At 34.2% G+C, this 20,653-nt stretch overlaps 1 protein-coding gene and 1 long non-coding RNA gene across 22 annotated transcripts in view; one reads left to right on the forward strand and one right to left on the reverse strand.

The window, feature by feature from the left end:
* LOC149203806 (uncharacterized) overlaps positions 1-20,391 on the forward strand; it is a 30,021-nt gene extending 9,630 nt beyond the window's left edge. The window contains exon 3 of the long non-coding RNA XR_016253641.1: positions 20,069-20,391. This is a non-coding gene — a long non-coding RNA (uncharacterized LOC149203806). The remainder of the gene's footprint in view (positions 1-20,068) is intronic.
* LOC149203807 (uncharacterized) lies at positions 171-13,462 on the reverse strand. 21 transcript variants are annotated; one of them, XM_089403564.1, is made up of 14 exons: positions 13,179-13,460; positions 12,849-13,009; positions 10,447-10,535; positions 10,245-10,294; positions 10,087-10,127; positions 9,787-9,961; positions 9,629-9,664; positions 9,378-9,445; positions 4,985-5,120; positions 4,615-4,815; positions 1,130-1,254; positions 852-938; positions 666-758; positions 171-494 (listed from the first exon to the last, which is right to left on the reverse strand). In XM_089403564.1, exons 11-14 carry the CDS (start codon positions 1,175-1,177, stop codon positions 297-299), a joined length of 426 nt encoding a protein of 141 aa, XP_089259690.1. In that variant the 5' UTR covers positions 1,178-1,254; positions 4,615-4,815; positions 4,985-5,120; positions 9,378-9,445; positions 9,629-9,664; positions 9,787-9,961; positions 10,087-10,127; positions 10,245-10,294; positions 10,447-10,535; positions 12,849-13,009; positions 13,179-13,460; the 3' UTR covers positions 171-296. The 21 variants fall into 21 exon arrangements, 16 of the variants coding, with proteins under 16 accessions (XP_089259690.1, XP_089259684.1, XP_089259680.1 ...); XM_089403558.1 differs by lacking the exon at positions 1,130-1,254 and having other exon boundaries at positions 4,985-5,088; XM_089403554.1 differs by lacking the exon at positions 1,130-1,254 and having other exon boundaries at positions 13,179-13,459.
* Positions 20,392-20,653: the final 262 nt, after the last annotated feature.

A 20,653-nucleotide genomic window follows, 5' to 3' on the forward strand; every position in this document is an offset into this window, starting at 1 on the left:
ATGTGTCATTAACAATTTTCAAAACATGTATAAAATAGCAACATAATACTAATAAAATCAGTATTATTTTTAATCAAAACAAGTAAAATTCAAATATGATTAACAAATCAAAATATTTCATGAATATCGTTATTCTACGATAAATTAACAACATACATATACATAAATCAAACTCATTGTATGATTACAAAATCAAAATGTCTCATTGATATAGGGTAAATTCACAACACCCATCTAAACATAACAATGTCATTCTACACAATAATTTCTTCATAAAAAACAATGCATGTGCATGCCTAGCTACCACCACCAAGATCATCCTCATGATCATCTTGACCATCCTCATTACTCTGATCCACATCATCACCAACACCGCAACTATCATCATCATCTCCTCCTTCACCACCATCATCCTCATCCTCATCCTCATCATCTCTTGATATATGTTGAACATAATTTGGATCATCGTCTTGGCAATCATTACGTATAGCATTCTGACAAAAAAATCAATATTACATGTTAGTATTAATTACATAACACAACACATGTTTTTGTTATACAATGTTAACCATAAAATGAGGTAAGATATAATATCTAATAGTACTAAAAAATAAAATGAAAATATGGTTTAAAAGTATATTGGAAATCCAACTAAGATTACATACCATAGAGTCCATCCAAACAACAAATTCAACCCATCTCTTTTGCTGCAACACCTCCTTTTCCAAATGATTTGGAGGTCTTCCATATTTTAGTTCCTATCAATCAGTAAATAGGGAGAAATTAGATAACAATGACTTTCTTCTAGTACAAAATTTATTAAAAAAATATCACATGTTTAATATACTTACAAAGGTTGTTATCAGTGCTTTTAAACCTTTATGGCCACTACGATGAGTGACTTTTGTCTTGGTTAACCTCGCCTTGGATGCCTTGTCCTTAAACATAAACCAATTCAATTTATTTTCACACAAATACATGTCTAAGATACTTATAAGTATTAATACATTCTAAATAATGTTTAATGAAAAATTCAATACCTGAATTTTTATTTCATATATCTTATTTATAACATTTTAATGATTACAATAATACTCTTGTTACCAGATATTGTCAGAAGAAATCTTACAAGACCGCTACCTAAGAACATTGGACAGTTGAATGCATTAGTTAACATGTTTGAAGAATTCTATCTTCAAATCTAGATCCATCTCATGTGATTCCCGTATGTGGTATAAATTGTCTTGAAGGTACCTGCATCATTCGACACAAAGCTATTCAGCACAATCATTAACAAAAAACATCACAACTGCACAATATGAACGGTGCATCAAAATTGGCATTCACACGTCTAAGGTCTTTTTGGCATATCTGGTGTGGGTATAAAAGGTTTCCATTAAATCTCGTAAGCCTTTTTAACTATTATAAATAAACCACTAAAGTAAAACAAACAAATCATTTATAAGAACTGAAAAGAAAGCTTGAAAAAAGATTAACATTTTCTAAAAGGCAAACACTAGAACACACTTCAAAATACTTTTCCTAAAATACTTCTTCAACCTGGCATCAAATTTGAAGGGCATGGTCATATTTTAATATGAAGTCATACTATATTTTCAACCCTTCTATGTTGGCAAGTTAAAACTAATGTTCCACCAAGACTCCGGGATAGGGAGATGCATGTCTCGGGTGATGCACAGGGGGGGCGTGTGAGAGTACCCTCAAATTTTAGGTAAAATTAGGGGGCAGGGGGATATGGGGGTATATAATTTTATATATATATATATATATATATATATATATATATATTCAATAATGAAAGGATAAATACATTGATCCGTACATGATTGAATTAAATAATGAAATACACTGATCCATACTCATCATTCATACTAATACATACATCATTCATTCATACACCACGAGATTCAATAATGAACTAGATTGATCCATATTCATCATTCATTATTCAACATTCTAGAATCTAAATTGATTTAAAAATTAAATTCATCATTCATCATTCTAGATTCTAAATTGATTTAAAATTTAAATTCGTGATTCTAGAATCTAATTAGTACTAACCAAAATAGACTATAGTAGATACTTAAGCCTGAAGATTGGAATAGTAAATTGATATAACTCAAACTCAAAAAAAGTAAAGAGTGAAAGTCAAAGAATCAGTCTAAGGTCATCCATATCTAAAGTCAAGACTCGAAAGTTAAAACTGACGATTAAAAATGGCCAATGAGCATTTTAGGAGTGCCATGGAGGAGGAGGTGCAACAATTAACTGGTAAGTCAAATAGTGTTGCGCAGCAAGCTGAGTAGACATAAGCTTGGTAACTCGAATGAGTGAGTTAGAGATTGCAAATTAGTTTAGGTTTTGATATTTGTTATGTGTTGTTCTTTTTAATTTTAATTTTTTTTTATGGTTGTTTTATAATTTTTTTTAATTTCTATATTACAACAGTTACTAGAAAAAAAATTAAGCAGAACATGGCCCCCCTCAAAAGGGGTGCTTTTGGGCTTGGTGCTCTTGATTAAATGGTAGTTCCAAACCCTTATATATAATAGAGCCCAATGGAAACATCGCAATTCGCTCATTCCTGAAATCCTAAAAATTGTTATGTCTGATGCATTTTGAGTGGAATCTGAAATTTACTTTCTCCATATGAAATAAAATGAGGTCAGAACCACTCTCAAACATCCTAAGTCAATTAATAGGGCCCTAGGGTTGAATGTTGAGCTTTCCCACTCATAAATTATTGTTTCAAGCAAAATTAAGGGGGAGCACCTAGCCCTTTTTAGGGGAGCTGCCCAAAAGCACCCCTTTTGGGGAGACACATCCCCACAGTAGGGAAACGTTTCCCCCTGCGTCTCCCTGTGTCTCCCTAAAAGGGGGCGTGGGGAAACGTGTCCCTGAGCATCTTCCCATCCTAGGTGTGTGGGAAGCGTGGATACGTGCACCCCACCATAGGGGACACATCCTCATGGAACACTGGTTAAAATAAACTATTGTTTTCTTACAAAAGCAAAAAATGGATCAAAATTTTAACTATTTCGTATTTTATGTTTAGCACAACTGCAAGTCGTGTGGTAGTACTAAAATAGGATAGATAAACAGCAGTGTTTTTTATAATCACTACATAGTCGAATTCCTATCAATCTTATGTCGAAATGATGTAGCTTGAAGTATATAAATGCAGTACCAAAGTAGAATTGATACCAATAACCAAACAAGGCAGTGACAGCACAAACAAAATTTGTTGTAGCATCAAACTACAGAACTGTATTATCTAAATTTTTTCCTGGTAGCACTCTCATTTCCGTAAAATGTTTTTAATTCCAATGAACAAAGACTTGCCTGACTCGATAACGAAATTGTGTTCCTTTGACATCAAGGATTTAGAAAAGGATTTAGAAAAGAATTTAAAAAGAACCAATCATAGTAGAAGGATCATTACAGGATCTAAATACTAAAAAATAATCACCATAAAAGAACACTAAACATTAAAAGTTAAAACTAAAGATTGGAGTATCTAAAGAACAGAACCTAATTATTGACAAAAACTAGACATTAAATGAAGGATCGTGGGATCTATGACCCAGTGCCGATAAGAATACAAAATCAACTTCTGCATTCCCCTCATGACCCATCTGGATATGGACTTAAGGAGACCAGAACCAATCTTAATAGATTAATTACAGGATGTAAATGCACAAGCCTAGTACTCCATGAGTCTATCCCCCATCTGCTTATACTAGATATAAACAACATGTTTGTAGAAAGTTAGAAAAATACATTGTACAATCAGGTTGAACTCAATACAGATTCAATTGGACCTACAACACATTCCAGCCACAAAGCTGGAAAGAGCACAATAAAAATAAAAGCAAACATTGAATCTTATCACTGTTGTGGATTTTGTCCTTAAAATGACATGAGACATTCCAAATATGATGCCCAATCTGATATGTTGGCTCTTCTAGCATGGATGCAAAGAGAAAGCAATTACAGTACTTGATCTGTTTTTTATAATATAAGACTATATTTTGCTAAGAAAACAAAGGTATACAAAAAAGCCCACATGCATTACATATCGAATATCATTCCTTCGGGAAAGCCCTAAAAGCCAAGTGTATGTGGAGACTAATATCAAAAGAGGACCTCTGGAATCAGATTCACATTCAGAGATATATTGAGCCCAATTCAGCAGAAGACTGGATTGGAAACCCAAACAAGTCAATCAACAATGCATCCATATTATTGAAAGTACTGACTATAACATTCCCTTTAATAGGCAGATTGCTGGCATGGAAGGTTTGCAATGAGGCTAAGGCGAAGATCAGTATAGACCCATGGATAAGCAGTGGAGCTGAGTACAAGCTGCCAGAAGCAGTGATAAACTCTCTTCAATCTAGAGGAAGAGTAAGCAGATCGCAGAGTATTTGCTTATTTCACTCCTTTCGGAAAACCTATAAATTTTTTAAAGTAACTGCTACTTATGAATCATAAGTTTTTTAAAATAAATTCTACTTAGTTTCAGATTTTTAGATTTTTAAGGGGTTTTACCGACCCAGAAATAGAGATTAAATAAATGGAAGAGAAGCTTACTGATGGTGACATCGCCGTCGGGGCTCTGGAGCATCTTGTCCATTCCCTTGGGGCCGAGTGAGGTGCGGAGGATTCTCGCAACGGACCTGGCGGCCGCAATGTTGGCCTTCTGAGCATCTAAGCCTCTGACTCGGGTCTTCTGCTCCTGCTCCTTTATTATGATAAATGGCCTCCCGTACTCATCAAATGCCAGCGCCATCCCTGCAAACAATAACAGATTGCAGCACAAAGATTAAAACCTAAACATACAAGAGTGGCTGCTAAAAACACACTGGATTTTGAACCAGAAACCTGAAATGCATGTACTCCTCTCTGTGTGGAAGACTGAATGTGCGGGTGGAAATCCATTGAAGTTAAAAATGGAACATACCTTGGCGCCATCAATGGACTGAAGAACCGATCGTGGGGTTCGAGTGTCTGCTACTGGTGAAACCCTAATTCGCAAATCTCTGCAATCTCGTTTTCGCTCCCGCCCTGCGAAAAGCGAACAGATCCTCCTTCTTGTTCTAGAACGTAAACGAAGTTTGGGTTGGGAGGGGTTTTGTAAAGAAAAGTAAAGCTTTACCATTTTTCAAAAATGTTAATTTCATAGTGAAAAACAGTAAATACATTCTTTTTATTTTCACATCACTAGTTAAGTAGCTATATGATGTTTTTGGTTCTTGGTTAGGTTGGAAAATATTTATAACTAGCATTTGCACCACATGTTGCAAAGGAAACGCCGTAAGGCAATGATATAAGAAACAATAGCATAGAAGAAAGAAGTCAAAATTTTATGCAAATGACATAAGAAACAATAGCATAGAAGAAAGAAGTCCAAATTTTATGCAATTTTGTTTCTTTATTGGTGTTTATTTTTTATCATCAACAAATGCCTAGATCAGCTATCCAGATTACCAAGAACCTCGCGTTTGAAGGCGTTGCCACAATCCCACAAAGCTCATTTCGATGATCACTGAGAAGGGAATTGTTGTGAGAGATGCAAATTGTTTCCATTGTTTATTGAATGGACTTTGTTCTTGCACTAATTATTGTAACGCTAATTGCAAATCGTCTCATACAAAATAGTGTGACTGCAAGCATAAGCAATTACTTGCCTTTTGTGACAAGCATATGTTTGATAGAGAAAAATGGACAAATGCAAAAGCAGAGGGGATTAGTAAAATATTTGATGTGTATCAGTTTCTGTTCGGTGTAATCTAGGGTGCATACATAGCAAAAACATACCTAGATAGTTAGTGACATTTTCATAAGACAAATTGAATTTCTACTTGATTCATTTCTTCATATCGGCCATAATTTTACAAAAAATGTTGAATAGGGGTTACATTGAGTATATTATTGCTAGTTATATTGAGTATAGTATTGCTAGCAATTTGCATAATGCAGTGTTGTTGGGTGGTATGCCAATGGTGACACATCATGTGATCATATTTCATTGATATAGACGGTATTTCGAGCATAGTTATTTAAGGTTATGTGTAGAAGATTTGAAGAGAAGCTATACATGGCAGATTCTACCTGCCAGGGATATATCATGCATTTTACAGTCACGGCCGATTCTATGGATATTGGAAATGAGCGTAAGGCTAAGCTCTCCCTTATGTATCACATTTGATTTCCTTCTCATGGGAGATGTAAGTCTTGTTGAAGCAGTTGATCGTGAGAATTGGGCAAGAAACCTTTTGCATGTAGTTTCCAAGCATGATATTGTTCCTTGGATGCTTCTTGCAACGCTTGAGGGAATTGTTGAGCCTTTGACTGTTATTTTGCCATATTGGCATGGAAAATTCCCATATTTTTCTATTCAAGAGGCTTCTAGGATTCTTCTTAATAATGCCCTGTAGTATACTTCGACAGTGTCACAAAGAGAAGCCCATACAGACCTATTGGCACTTCTGTGTTCTGCTCAAGCCATGGCGCGGCTTGTATCGACAATTCTGACACCACCTCAGCAATGGAGCAAGTTTGGAAGTGGTTCGAAGGTATGTGTGTTCTCAAGACTTCTTACAAAAATAAGAGGGTAGCATTGACTTCAAAAGGAAACAATCTGTCAAATCCCTATAATGGATGTGCCATTTCAAAACAAAAAGCAATGCTACCAAGGGATTGGAAAAATTTACTCAAGGAGGGCAAGAGATTTGCAAATGTTAAGATATCCCAATTATCGGAGCAGATAGAAAAGTAGGGTCGGTTCTAAAGAACGTATTTTTCTCTAGGTAAACAAATCACCTACAAGACTTTGGGAGAGAATGAAAATCCTCAGCCATGAACATATTGCACTTCTGTTGGATACGTCACTAATGCATAGATTCGATTCTTTGGTTGACCAGGATATTAACATCATAATTCCTACTCAAATTTTGCATGGCAGAATCCTTAAACACTGCATATTTTGCAAATGACAGATATGGTGGAAATTCATATATCTGTATTGTTCAGAGTTTTAAGCAGCACATGTATCTAAGAATCCAGGAACCTGAGTTAAGAGAAACGAGAAGTTTAGGGATCTGTTTTAAAGGTCATTATGCAAGCAAAGAAATCAAAAGCAGGTACCAGGGATATATGAATGACTTTTCAGCTTGTGAAAGTTGAAGAATACCAATTTCCTTTCTACTACACAATTATAGTGCTCTTGTGCATCTTGTTTCAAATATCACTAATGATGATTTGCACTTTCTACTTGCACATTATTCAGATGAGTTTAATCACTCGGAGGCTGGTCGGGAATTGGAAAAAATCTCATGCTTTCTCTCATTGATTAGGCACCCCAGATCAACTAGGTTGTGGACTTAGTAGAAAAGTTATGAATATTTTGAAAGGTTTGGGCTCGCAATTTGGTAACTTTCACATTCTGAGCGATGAAGAAGTGCACAAGGGAATGAAAAGCAGTGAATTGAAGAAAATGTTTGAATAACATAGCCTTCTTCCTAATGTTGACAAAATTGTTGCATAAAAAGAAACCGCACCTAAATCAAAATCTGATGCTAAATTCTGAGGATCTGGTATAACAGTAGATTCTACACAAAATGGTGAAACCATATGAGCTCTTCATCAGTAAGTGAATCATGGAAAGGTTTCAATATCATGTTTTTTTGAGGCATCTCTATTAGAGATCTTAGTTCCTGGTCGGAAGCTACAAAACAGAGCTTTGCATGGACATCTTGTTTCGTTTAGAATCTAGTTTCATGGTTTCAATTTGCATTGATATGGAAAATTAATTGCTGGTACCATCTTGATGAAGATCCCAAGTGTTTGAAGTAGTTACCAATACCTTTGTAACATGAAAAGGGGTTAGTTCTGCATTATGCCCGGATGACTCTCTCACTAGATGATTGGGTCATTACAGTAGCATTTAATTTTATGTTACAATGGTTAAGTTTTGAGACTGGAGAAATTCTTGATACAGCAGATAAAGCTCATGATGGGGATATCACTGATATGGTTTAGGCACCTCAGCCTCTTGCAACATAAAGTGGTCTCACAACTATTTCAGAAACGACCAGCAATGAGAAAAAGGTGAAATTTTGGAGTTGTCTCTGTTTAATTGAATGGACTATGTGCCTTGACAAAAAAGTAAGTGACCTGTTGAGGTAACATATGAACAACTCAATTACGAAAACCTAGCAGAAATATCTTCTCATTATTAATTATGGATATTCTACATGGAAAATGAAGTAGATAATGTAGCTCTGAGATGATGAGAAAATTATTTGTTGAATATAGAATGTTAAGGTAAAGAATTTAGTTAAGAGGTGAAATATATATTCCTCCAAAATATGATAAAGGACAGCTAGTGAAGATAGGTGGCAGAGGATCAGTAGGCAGAAGATTACTTAAGATTTAAAGGGAGATTTTGAGACAATATTTGAGCAACCCATCACAGGAATAAAGGAAACCATTTAGTAATCAAGGAAGGATTTTCTAGATCTCTTGTCACTGATCAGACATTTTACTCATTCTTAGTTTATTGTTAGATTTATTTTCTAAACACTTGTAACAGCTTGAGAAATATGTTGGTTTATACATTCTTTCCTTTGTAATGGAATAGGGGCTCGCTTTTGGGGTAACAAAAAGACTTGTACTCTCTAAAAAGCTTGATATTTCAGAGTTTTAATCAAAAGGCTTTTGGCTTTAACAATTTCTACTCATATTTTGGGCAAAATCAACCAAAAAAAATCAAAAGTGGTGTCATTAAACAACTTTGTTAATGCATTATCAGGTGACACCTTATCTCTAATTTTATCAGTACAAGTAAGATATTTAATATCACAATGTAGGGTTTGATTAATCTATTTCTGCACCAAAAAAGCAGGTGAATATACTAAGTGGATACTTGGACGATGTAACTCTCATTTTTTGTAATTATATAAGCCAGCATTTTCTCAAGTTCAATCGATCCTGTCAGACACCTAAACTGATTGTATTTTCAATGAACATGGAGTAGACTGATCTGTGTCACAAGGGCATAAAGTGGAAGTGTGATGTAACTACATAGAAACTGCACAGCAACCCTAGACACAAACACAAGCAACCCAAGGTAATCCTTATCAGATGTGTAATTAGGTCACTCTCAATATTCTCCTTACACATATTAAAGCTGCAAAACAATCAACTAGTGCTAAGTAAAAGAAGAGATAATGATATTAAATAAATAAAAAACAAACAGTTAAAATGATGAAGTTTGCTCGGAAGTTAGAATGTCCTTTACATGTACCCAAAAAAATATAAATTAGCACACTAGTCTATTGTTGCATACTTACCCTGTGATAATTCTTACTATGATGAAAGTAAACCTCTCATGAAAACAAGATCTCAGGCCAAATTCATACTGCAAGAATGAAGTCAAATTTAAATAAGGTGCACATAGGGATCAGAATTGAAACTTTTTAGCTGTGTAAACTAAAATTGATTTAAAACACCTAGCACTGCAATATGTTACCACTGTTATATAGTAAATCCAATGATTCTACATGCAAAAGTTCATTCTTTACTAAATGAACATAGTGCTTACCCATATCCACAAGAAGAAAGCAAGCTAGAAAGCACTCTGCAGAACATAAGATAAGTTTGCTAACCATCAAAGCATTGTCATTTCCATGAATATTCAGTAAACAGGATTCAGAAATCAAATTTGGCAATGAGGCATTGGCGTGAAAAGCATTTTGATACCTGGAACAGAGTGAAATGGATCAAGAAAAGAACAAGTTTAGGACTACTGAACCAAAAAAAGTTCATCTGTTGGCTGCACTATGGGAGTTCCTTGACCTACAGCATGCCTCTCTTGAATTTCTAAGGCCATCTCTGTTATTATAAATTGTAGTTTTGTGCTGACCAACAAAACCGTCTGTGCATTTTCAAAATCGAATGGCAATAATCCCGAAGAATTCAATCAATAAACAAACTTTCCAGGCCATTAACTCACATCATCAATAAGACAATCCTATTAGTCTAAGGCTTCTATTTACTTACAGCTAAGGGAACAAAAGAGAGCCAAAAGTACGCATACCATCCTGCTCAGAGAAACACATCCAATCCAAAAGAAAATATTAATTGAACAAAAGTGAAAACTGCTTTATGAATATGCAAAATTATGTCTTTGGCGGGAGAGATGAGTCTTGAAGACTTACCATACACATTAAGAAGCAAAAAAATTACAGCAAAAGCCCACAAGGAAGGACTGCAGATAATGCATCAAAAGGCCTCTGTTTAGGTAAAATTCAAGGGGATTTTCAAAACATTCGAAGAAGTTGACATAGCAAGGCCCAAGAAGGAAACCTAATATTATTTCTGAAGATCAAAGCTTTTGTGAACAGGGAAATCTTTACTAACCTGATTCCAACCACCCTCTTGAATTCATCATCCAATGACCTCTTGATATATTTATGAAAATCAAACTTGCTATTTGGGGTCAAGTGAGCCTATACAGTTCCAATAAATAAATAAAATTATAGTACTAATCAGATTCCTTATACAAATGATGTGGGTGCTGATTTTGAGATGTGGAAAATTTGTCTTTTTACCTTGTATCTCCAATAGTGAATTTTGGAATTTCAATTTTTTATTTTCCTCAATGAATTCTTCAATGGTAACAAAATTATAATTAAATACCTACTAGAATTGCAAACAAATTCCAAATTAAAAACATTCAAATTAAAACATTCTCAGAAAAATCGAAATCAAATAGTTAATAAAAATAAATATGATCACCCCATTGTTTTCTATTATTATATTAATAACAAATAGAGAAAGCAGAGACAATATTCCAAGGACGAAATGTTATGGGAGTTAAATTTTCCAAAAACTCACTTAGAAATTCAGATTGTTGCAAATCTGCAGCCCTATTTTATGTTGTACGTTTCGAGTGTTTAATGTACATATTTAGCGAAATAGTTTTCTGGATTGTTCTCCTCTGAATAAGATTTGGAACTATTCCTACTGGGCTTGAATTTGTGCACTAAATATCAAGATATGGCGCCAGAAATATGGGGTGTTGCAATAATCCTCCAGGCTTATTTATTTTTCTGTTTTTTTATTACGTAAATGAATTATATGATATGAAATTTATAGATTACAAAACTTGCTTTCAACCTTCTTGACTTAAATTAAATCTGTTTTCAATCCAATATGGAGTCTAGCTCAACATGATGTCATCTCAGTCTCACTCTCTCAAAGTGTAAACTGAAATTCCCCTTAAAGGTGAAAACCCCCAAGGCAAAAGGATATATTAATTCAACAAAAGCGAAAAATGCTTTATGAATATGCAAAATTATGTCTTTGGCGGGAGAGATGAGTCTTGAAGACTTACCATACACATTAAGAAGCAAAAAAATTATAGCAAAAGGCCACAAGGAAGGACTGCAGATAATGCATCAAAAGGCCTCTGTTTAGGTAAAATTCAAGGGGATTTTCAAAACATTCCAAGAAGTTGACATAGCAAGGCCCAAGAAGGAAACCTAATATTATTTCTGAAGACCAAAGATTTTGTGAACAGTGAAATCTTTACTAACCTGATTCCAACCACCCTCTTGAAGTCATCATCGAATGACCTCTTGATATATTTACGAAAATCAAAATTGCTATTTGGGGTCAAGTGAGCCTATACAGTTCCAATAAATAAATAAAATTACAGTACTAATGCCAAATTCGTACTGCAAGAATGAAGTCAAATTTAAATAAGGTGCATAGAGGGATCAGAATTGAAACTTTTTAGCTGTGTAAACTAAAATTGATTTAAAACACCTAGCACTGCAATATGTTACCATTGTTATAATAGTAAATCCAATGATTCTACATGCAAAAGTTCATTCTTTACTAAATGAACATAGTGCTTACCCATATCCACAAGAAGAAAACAAGCTGGAAAGCACTCTGCAGAACATAAGGTAAGTTTGCTAACCATCAAAGCATTGTCATTTCCATGAATATTCAGTAAACAGGATTCAAAAATAGAATTTGTCAATGAGGCATTGGTGTGAAAAGCATTTTGATACCTGGAACAGAGTGAAATGGATCAAGAAAAGAACAAGTTTAGGACGACTGAACCAAAAAAGTTCATCTGTTGGCTGCACTATGGGAGTTCCTTGAACTACAACATGCCTCTCTTGAATTTCTAAGGCCATCTCTGTTATTATAAATTGTAGTTTTAGCGAAATAGTTTTTCTGGATTGTTCTCCTCTGAATAAGCTTTGGAACTATTCCTACTGGGCTTGAATTTGTGCACTAAATATCAAGATATGGCGCCAGAAAGATGGGGTGTTGCAATAATCCTCAAGGCTTATTTATTTTTTTCTGTTTTTTTATTACGTAAATGAATTATATGACATGAAATTTATAGATTACAAAACTTGCTTTCAACCTTCTTGACTTAAATTAAATCTGTTTTCAATCCAATATGGAGTCTAGCTCAACATGATGTCATCTCAGTCTCACTCTCTCAAAGTGTAAACTGAAATTCCTCTTAAAGGTGAAAACCCAAGGCCAAAGAAAATATTAATTGAACAAAAGCGAAAACTGCTTTATGAACATTGAATATGCAAAATTACCAATGCAATCTTAGCAGATCAGTGAAATACATAAAACAGATATTGTCAAGTTCAACCCATGTAACGATTTTACAAGGAGGTTCTATCTAAAACAGCATAAATTTGTTGTTCAAATTAGTTTCAGAGTATTTGGGGGATAGACTACAAGAAGCAACATGGTGGATATGAGTGGTTTCGAGTATCCGTTACCTGCTTTCAATTTTTCAAGCGCTTCAGATAGAGCCTTTTTATTTCTTCCGGAGAGCCACTGTAAATATAATGAGCATCTAAGCCTCTGATTCGGGTCTTCTGCTCCTGCTCCTTTATTATGATAAATGGCCTCCCGTACTCATCAAATGCCAGCGCCATCCCTGCAAACAGTAACAGATTGCAGCACAAAGATTAAAACCTAAACATACAAGAGTGGCTGCTAAAAACACACTGGATTTTGAACCAGAAACCTGAAATGCGTGTACTCCTCTCTGTGTGGAAGATTGAATGTGCGGGTGGAAATCCATTGAAGTTAAAAATGGAACATACCTTGGCGCCGTCAATGGACTGAAGAACCGATCGTGGGGTTCGAGTGTCTGCTACTGGTGAAACCCTAATTCGCAAATCTCTGCAATCTCGTTTTCGCTCCCGCCCTGCGAAAAGCGAACAGATCCTCCTTCTTGTTCTAGAACGTAAACGAAGTTTGGGTTGGGAGGGGTTTTGTAAAGAAAAGTAAAGCTTTATCTTTTTTCAAAAATGCTAATTTCATAGTGAAAAACAGTAAATACATTCTTTTTATTTTCACATCACTAGTTAAGTAGCTATATGATGTTTTTGGTTCTTGGTTAGGTTGGAAAATATTTATAATAATATAATTTTATGGTTGTTGTTTAAGTTTATTAGGTGTTATTAAAACAATAAATACATTTTTTTTATTTTCACATCACTAAAGAAGTAACTATATAATGTTTTTGGTTATTGGTTAGGTTAGAAAATATTTATAATAATAATAATATAATTTTATGGTTGTTGTTTAAGTTTATTAGGTGTAATTTTTTTTAATTTCAATTTAATAATTTTTAAATGGAAAAATATGATTTTAATTTGGTTGTATTGAAAATATTTATATGTTTTTACATATAAGGTGGGTGCAAACAAAGGAGAATATATAGTAAGTCTATTTAATAGTTAATAACAAGTGTTAATTTCTTAAAATTATATGATAAATTTGAAAGGAGTAGGGTATGTATCTTTTTTCGGGTGAAATATATTAAAATTATTGTGTGAATGGGGTTGTAAGACCCTATATTTTCATCCTGGGAAAATATAGTCCTCTCTTAGCCACTTGCATAGTTTAGATTGTCATAAGCAAAGTAGGTACATTGTCTTAAGATGTAAACATTTCATTTTAAGCAGTGTCATAATGTGGTTTCAGCGAAGCATTAAAAGATGGAATGAGCATGCACATTTGGGATGCTAGTGTTATATTCAGCTTGAGGCATGATTGCACGTCTAAGAAGACTCTAACAAGGGTTGCAGAGGAGAGGTTGGGGGATTGTAGTCTCACTTAGAAGTGTATACAAGCAAGTTAAGCCCTATGAGAAGTTGTGAAACAAAATTAAGGGATTTGACAAGTTGCACGAAGGCAACTTAGTAGTGGTACTAAGTGAGCAATCCTTGATTCAACTTGATACTCTCTCCTTGGCACTACCACTTTGTAAGATGGAGAAGAAATGTGAAATAGATGTGCAACCCACTAAAGAAGTTGAAGGTTGTTGTAATGTATATCGGTGGTTATATCATGATGTGAAAGGAAGTGTTGGAACTTGGAAGGTGACCATTAGAGTAGATTTACCATGGAGTGCAAGGAGGTGCAAGGATCTGATAAGGAGGGAACTACACAAATCTAACAAGTAGGCCATATTGGGTTAGGATATTACTATTTTGGGACATCCAAAGTTGAAGGTGCATTTTATGGAGGTGCAGTCGAAGTGCTTGGGTGCGTGCCACAGCGTAAGGGTATCTAGGACTTTTAGTGTGTGTTAGTGGTGTTAGTGCATTGTGTTTGATCAACACTAGCTAGAATGTGTTCCATGAAGGAAAAAATCCCACAAATTTGGGATGACTTAACCATTTGGCATTTAAGGTGTGTTATGTCCTAGTTTTGAGGAGACAATTAGAACCATCTTAGAGTGTGATGGGTTGTGCCATGGACTTGGGTCCACTTATATGGGTTGAGGTGTAAAGGTACCGTGTGAGTTGAGGAAAATGATTACAATGCTTACCTATATAAAGTGTTTATGATATAAGATTAATAAGTTTTTGTTGGAGAATGGAAGAGGAGGATAAGAAAAGAGAGGCATTAAGGTTTGTTGTAAATCAATCAAAAGGAACGAACTTGTTAATCTTATTAGCAAGATTGTTCAAGTTGTCTCTTCAATAGGAGTGAATTTTGGCTAGGACTAGGGAGTTAAGCATTGATTGGGTACTCTGGAAATCCAAGACCTAACATATCCAAGCTAGTCCATTAAATAGATTCATCTTGGGCAAGGGTTGTTAAGGCTAAGGTGCAAATATCCCCTCTGCTCAAACTATTTAACATGCAAAGTTGGATCTGATTCTTCAACTTGTCCTGACGATGAACCACACTGGTTGGTTTGAAATGCCTAAACAAATGATATATCTTGTGATTTACGCTGGAAAAATTTCTCGTAAACTACACATTAAGAAAGTTTGTGCACTCCTATATGGATAAACATGCTTATTATCTTTCATGAGTTTCATCAAATATTTAACATATTATTCATCAAATTTATTTAGATATTCATCATCTCCAATTAAGAAATATACATTAATCAAGTTCATGCACTCTTATATCGATAACATGCTTATTATTTTTCATGAGTTTCATTAAAGATTTAACATATTATTCATCAACTTTGGATTTGGCGAGGATGAATTCTAGTATATTACCAAGTGTGTTTTTTTCAATTGTAGTTCTTACTTTCATGATTAATTTGGTTGTAATTTTTACTTCCACGATTAATTTAGTCTAAGTTCTCTAGGTAGTCATTAATGATCTATTCAGTGCTATGTGGGGGTTTTACTTTTCAACAAATATGAAGTATCTATGTTACATTGGGACCTAGTGACCTTGTGGAAAAACCCTAGCAAACATCTTTGAAACCATTTACTAGCACTAGTTGAACTTGAGATATCTCAAAAACTAAAAGGAACAAATAAGGGTTGCTTTGCCAATCCACTCATAACCTAATCCACTTTGGTGTACTTATATTCTCAAAGTGAATCAAATACCAAAAATGATCTATGTCTGCTAAAACCTATAATCACATTGTTTCCATAATAGCAACTAAAAACTTCTATACCCAGTTGTTGAACTTTTGCAACCAATTATAAACCTTCAACAAGAAGTAGTTTTCTAACGAGAATTATTGCCATATCTTCCTTGGTTTTACGAGGAAAAAGAAATAAAATTTCATTTGTTATCAAAGGTAAACCAAATTCATTATTTGCATACTTCCAAACCTAGGGTTTCGTATCCAAAGTAGATCCTAACCACATCAATGAAACAAACTTTGTTTTTATGTATCATCCATACATTATGTACAATTACAGACTCACCTCTAATCCATTGTTTATAAAAATGTTGAATATTTTCATACATGATATACTGAACAGTTGGACAATGAAAATAGTTGTCATCGCTATTCTTCCATTTATATGCTTTTTGCAACTTATTTGAAAGAGCAATTTTGTCCCAACAATTAGACTTGTATCATAAAGAACATGGTTAATACATATGATTAGACCAAAAACTAGTTACTACCAAAATTCAACCAAAAAAAATATTACTACATAAAAATAGAATTAAAAACAAAAAATATAAAAACAAAAATTTCCCAAATTAAAAATAAATAAATGATAAACTTTTTTTTTTACCAAAATTTAGTGATTTTTTTGGTGCTAATACTAACATCACCATTACAACAAGATATTTTTCTAGTGCTAATACTGCCATTACAACAAGATATAAGAGGGATATAATGCAAAAAGTTTAATAATAATATGTATGTAGAAGATGGTCTTCAGACTGGTGAATTCATGATAATCAATGGGACTACAGTCAAAATAATTGGATGTTATTTACTTTTTTACATAGATTGTCAAAATAATTGCATAAATCGGTTTTTTTTAACCAAAATTTAACAAAAACTTTGCTAGTGCTAACATTAGAACCACCATTACAACAAGATATCTTTCTAGTGTTGACAACACCATTATAGTAAGATACCTCAAGAGAGACATAAAATCTAAAAAGTATGATAGTAATACGTATCCAGAAGATGGTATTGAAACTAGTAATTGTTCACGAATCCATAAGATTGTAAGGTCATTCTCATTATCATAATCATTGTCATCATCATCACATCCTTGTCATTGTTATTGCCATCATTACATTATCATAATAATCACCATTCATGCCATCATCATCATCATTATGGACATTGTTTGCAATTGTTCATAATTGTAAATGTTGTAAGAAATATCATCAACCCAAAAAATGTGATCAGTGCTAGAAAAGGGTTGTTTAGGACACATTGATATACGTAAGAGAAATAACAACTATATTTTTGAGAGATGATCGATGATGATCATCATCACCACCATTATCATCGTCATTGTCATTTTTATCATCCCCATCATCATCATTAATGTAATTTCTATCGACATTGTTGTAATCATCATCATCATTCATGCCATTATAGTTTTTGATGATGACCTAGATGAAAATGATGATGATGACACCAAAGATAATGCTTATGATTATGACAATGACAACATCTAAAATTGGGAAGATTCGCCAACGTCATTAGCATCGTCATCATCATAATCGTTGCCATCATCATCATTGTCATTGTAACCACTATCATCTTTATCATCATAATCACAATTCATGTCATCGCCATCATCTTCATTTTCATCATTGTCAATATTATTGACATTGTCATCAATTGTTCATAATTGTCAATGCCATAAGGAATATCATCAATGCAGAAAATATGATGAGTGTTGGAAAAGGGATGCAAAAGCGAACATAGAAATGGGGGCAACAATAGAAGTAAAATTGGATGAAAAGTGGATACAACATAAGTAGATGCACAACAACATGAAAAACCTGACACAAAAGTGTATGCAAAAGTAGATGCAGTTTTCAATGCAAACTTGGATGCAAACATGAAGGCAAAAGTGGAAGCAAACATGGGTCCAATGGTAGGTGTAAAACTTGGCACAAATTGTGGTGAAACAAATGTGGATGCAACAACGGACACAAAAGCAGATGCAAAAATGGATGAAACAAAAGTGGATGCAATAGGGGATGCAAATGTGGAAGCAAATGTGGTTGCAATGGTAGGCGCAAGATATGGTGCAACAAAAGTGGATGTAACAATAGACAAAAAATATGCAAAATAAGATGCAAAAATGGATGTAAAAGTGGAAGCAAACATTGATGCAATAGGCAAAACAAAATTGGATGCAAAAAATGGATACAATGTAAATAGATGCAAAAGTAGATACAAAACGAGATGCAAAACCCAATGCATAAACCTGACACAAAAGTGGATGCAAAAATAGATGCAATATTTGATGCAAAAGAGGATGTGAACATGGATGCAAAATTGGAAGCAAACGTGGATACAACAGTGAGTGCAAAACATGGTGCAAATTGTGGCATAACAAAAGTGGATGTAATGATAGATGCAAAAAAAGAATCAAAGTATGATGCAAATGAAGATGTAAAAAGGGATGCAAAAAGTGAAATTTAAAATGGGTGCAATAGTGGATGCAAAATTGTCTGCAAAACTGGATGCAATAGAATTCGATGCAAAAGTAGATGCAAAACGAGACACAAAACCCGATGCAAATCCTGGTCCAAAATTGGATACAAAAAGGGATGCAAAAATAGATGTAGTAGTTGATGAAAACCTAGACGCAAAAAAGGATGCAAAAGTCGATGCAAAAGTTGATGCAAGTGTAGGTGCAAAAAGTGGATGCAAATGAGGATGCAAAAGTATGTCAAACAAAATTAGGTGCCAAACTTGATGCAAAACTTGGAACAAAACCTGGTGTAAAGGATGACACAAAACTTGGCATAAAATTTGGTGCAAAACGTGGTGCAAAACCTATTGCAATACCTGGTGCTAAACTTGGTGTAAGATTTGGTGCAAAACTTGATGCAAATTTTGTGTCAAGTTTTGCACCAAATTTGATAAATGGATGCAAATAGCACCAAAAATGGGCTCTAGATGCAAAAAAAGAAGTAAAAATGGACGCTAATCGTTGGTTTTGTTGTAGTGGAGGAATATATTTTTCACCTCTTAACTAAATTCTTTACCTTAACATTCTATATTCAACAAATAATTTTCTCATCATCTCAGAGCTACATTATCTACTTCATTTTCCATGTAGAATATCCATAATTAATAATGAGAAGATATTTCTGCTAGGTGTTCGTAATTGAGTTGTTCATATGTTACCTCAACAGGTCACTTACTCTTTTGTCAAGGCACACAATCCATTCAATTAAACAGAGACAACTCCAAAATTTCACCTTTTTGTCATTGCTGGTCGTAGCTGAAATAGTTGTGAGACCACTTTGTGTTGCAAGAGGCAGGTGCCTAAACCGTATCAGTGATATCCCCATCATGAGCTTTATCTGTTGTATCAAGAATTTCTCCAGTCTCAAAACTTAACCATTGTAACATAAAATTAAATGCTACTGTAATGACCCAATCATCTAGTGAGAGAGTCATCTGGTCATAATGCAGAACTAACCCCTTTTCATGTTACAAAGGTATTGGTAACTACTTCAAACACTTGGGATCTTCATCAAGATGGTACCAACAATTAATTTTCCTTATCAATGCAAATTGAAACCATGAAACTAGATTCTAAACAAAACAAGATCTCCATGCAAAGCTCTGTTTTGTAGCTTCCGACCAGGAACTAAGATCTCTAATAGAGATGCCTCAAAAAAACATGATATTGAAACCTTTCCATGATTCACTTACTGAGAAAAACCCCTAATGAGGGCAACATGGTTAGGCTACAGCTATGAGTCTTGAGTTTTGAAAATGGCTATCAAAGCAAACCTTATCTGACTTCAGCTGGAGTTTGATAGCACATCATTGTTACATTGAATTCTATTCAATGGCTAGGCTATGCATATGGTTATTTTCTGCTATTGCATGTAAAACTTGTGAATTGATGTCTTCAAGCATGCATTTCAGCTGGAGGAGTTTGATAGCACATCACTGTTAGGTTGAATCAAATAGCATTAACAATTTCATGATTTCTGTTGGCACCTATTGGCACCATACTACCATCTCCAAGTACTCTGTTTTGAACTATGCTCTCAGGTTATTCAATCAGGCTTTGATGTGCATATATATATATTTCCCATCTAACGAAGTACAACCTTATATTCTAGCTATACTCTCAATTACAGAGTATAAGTAGGGTAAAATGTTTTTAAATATGAAGGTCTTACAACAAGGTGGCTGGAAGTTCTTGTAACGAGATCCAATCTTGTTATCTTTGGAAGTAATTTGACTCATAAAATGTACTGATCCTAAACCTGCAAGTTATGGATGGAGGCATAGAACCTTGAGTATAAAGAGCCCTCTCCCAATGTGGGCATGATTCCAGCAACTTCTTGATATGACATATTACTATGGTTAGCTGGCCTGTTATCTGCATTAATTTATGTTTTTATGCCTTGGGAGTTATGACAGTTAAAGAAATATTATAGTGTTCCTCGTGAATTACGAGTTACTTATATATTGTGTTTTATTTTGCATTCTCTTTTCAGTGGCTAGACTATGCATATGGTTATTCTTTGCTTTTGCATGTAAAATGGAAACATAAAAATCACTGCTAAGAAGTAATAGTCGTACAACCATGTTAGGGATATGTTGCTGTGATTTTAATAGGTTTGCATTTAA

Source organism: Pinus tabuliformis, chromosome 2_1, assembly GCF_031772625.1.
Source record: "Pinus tabuliformis cultivar Carrire ecotype Pingquan chromosome 2_1, CPIR1, whole genome shotgun sequence".
Lineage (NCBI taxonomy): Eukaryota > Viridiplantae > Streptophyta > Pinopsida > Pinales > Pinaceae > Pinus > Pinus tabuliformis.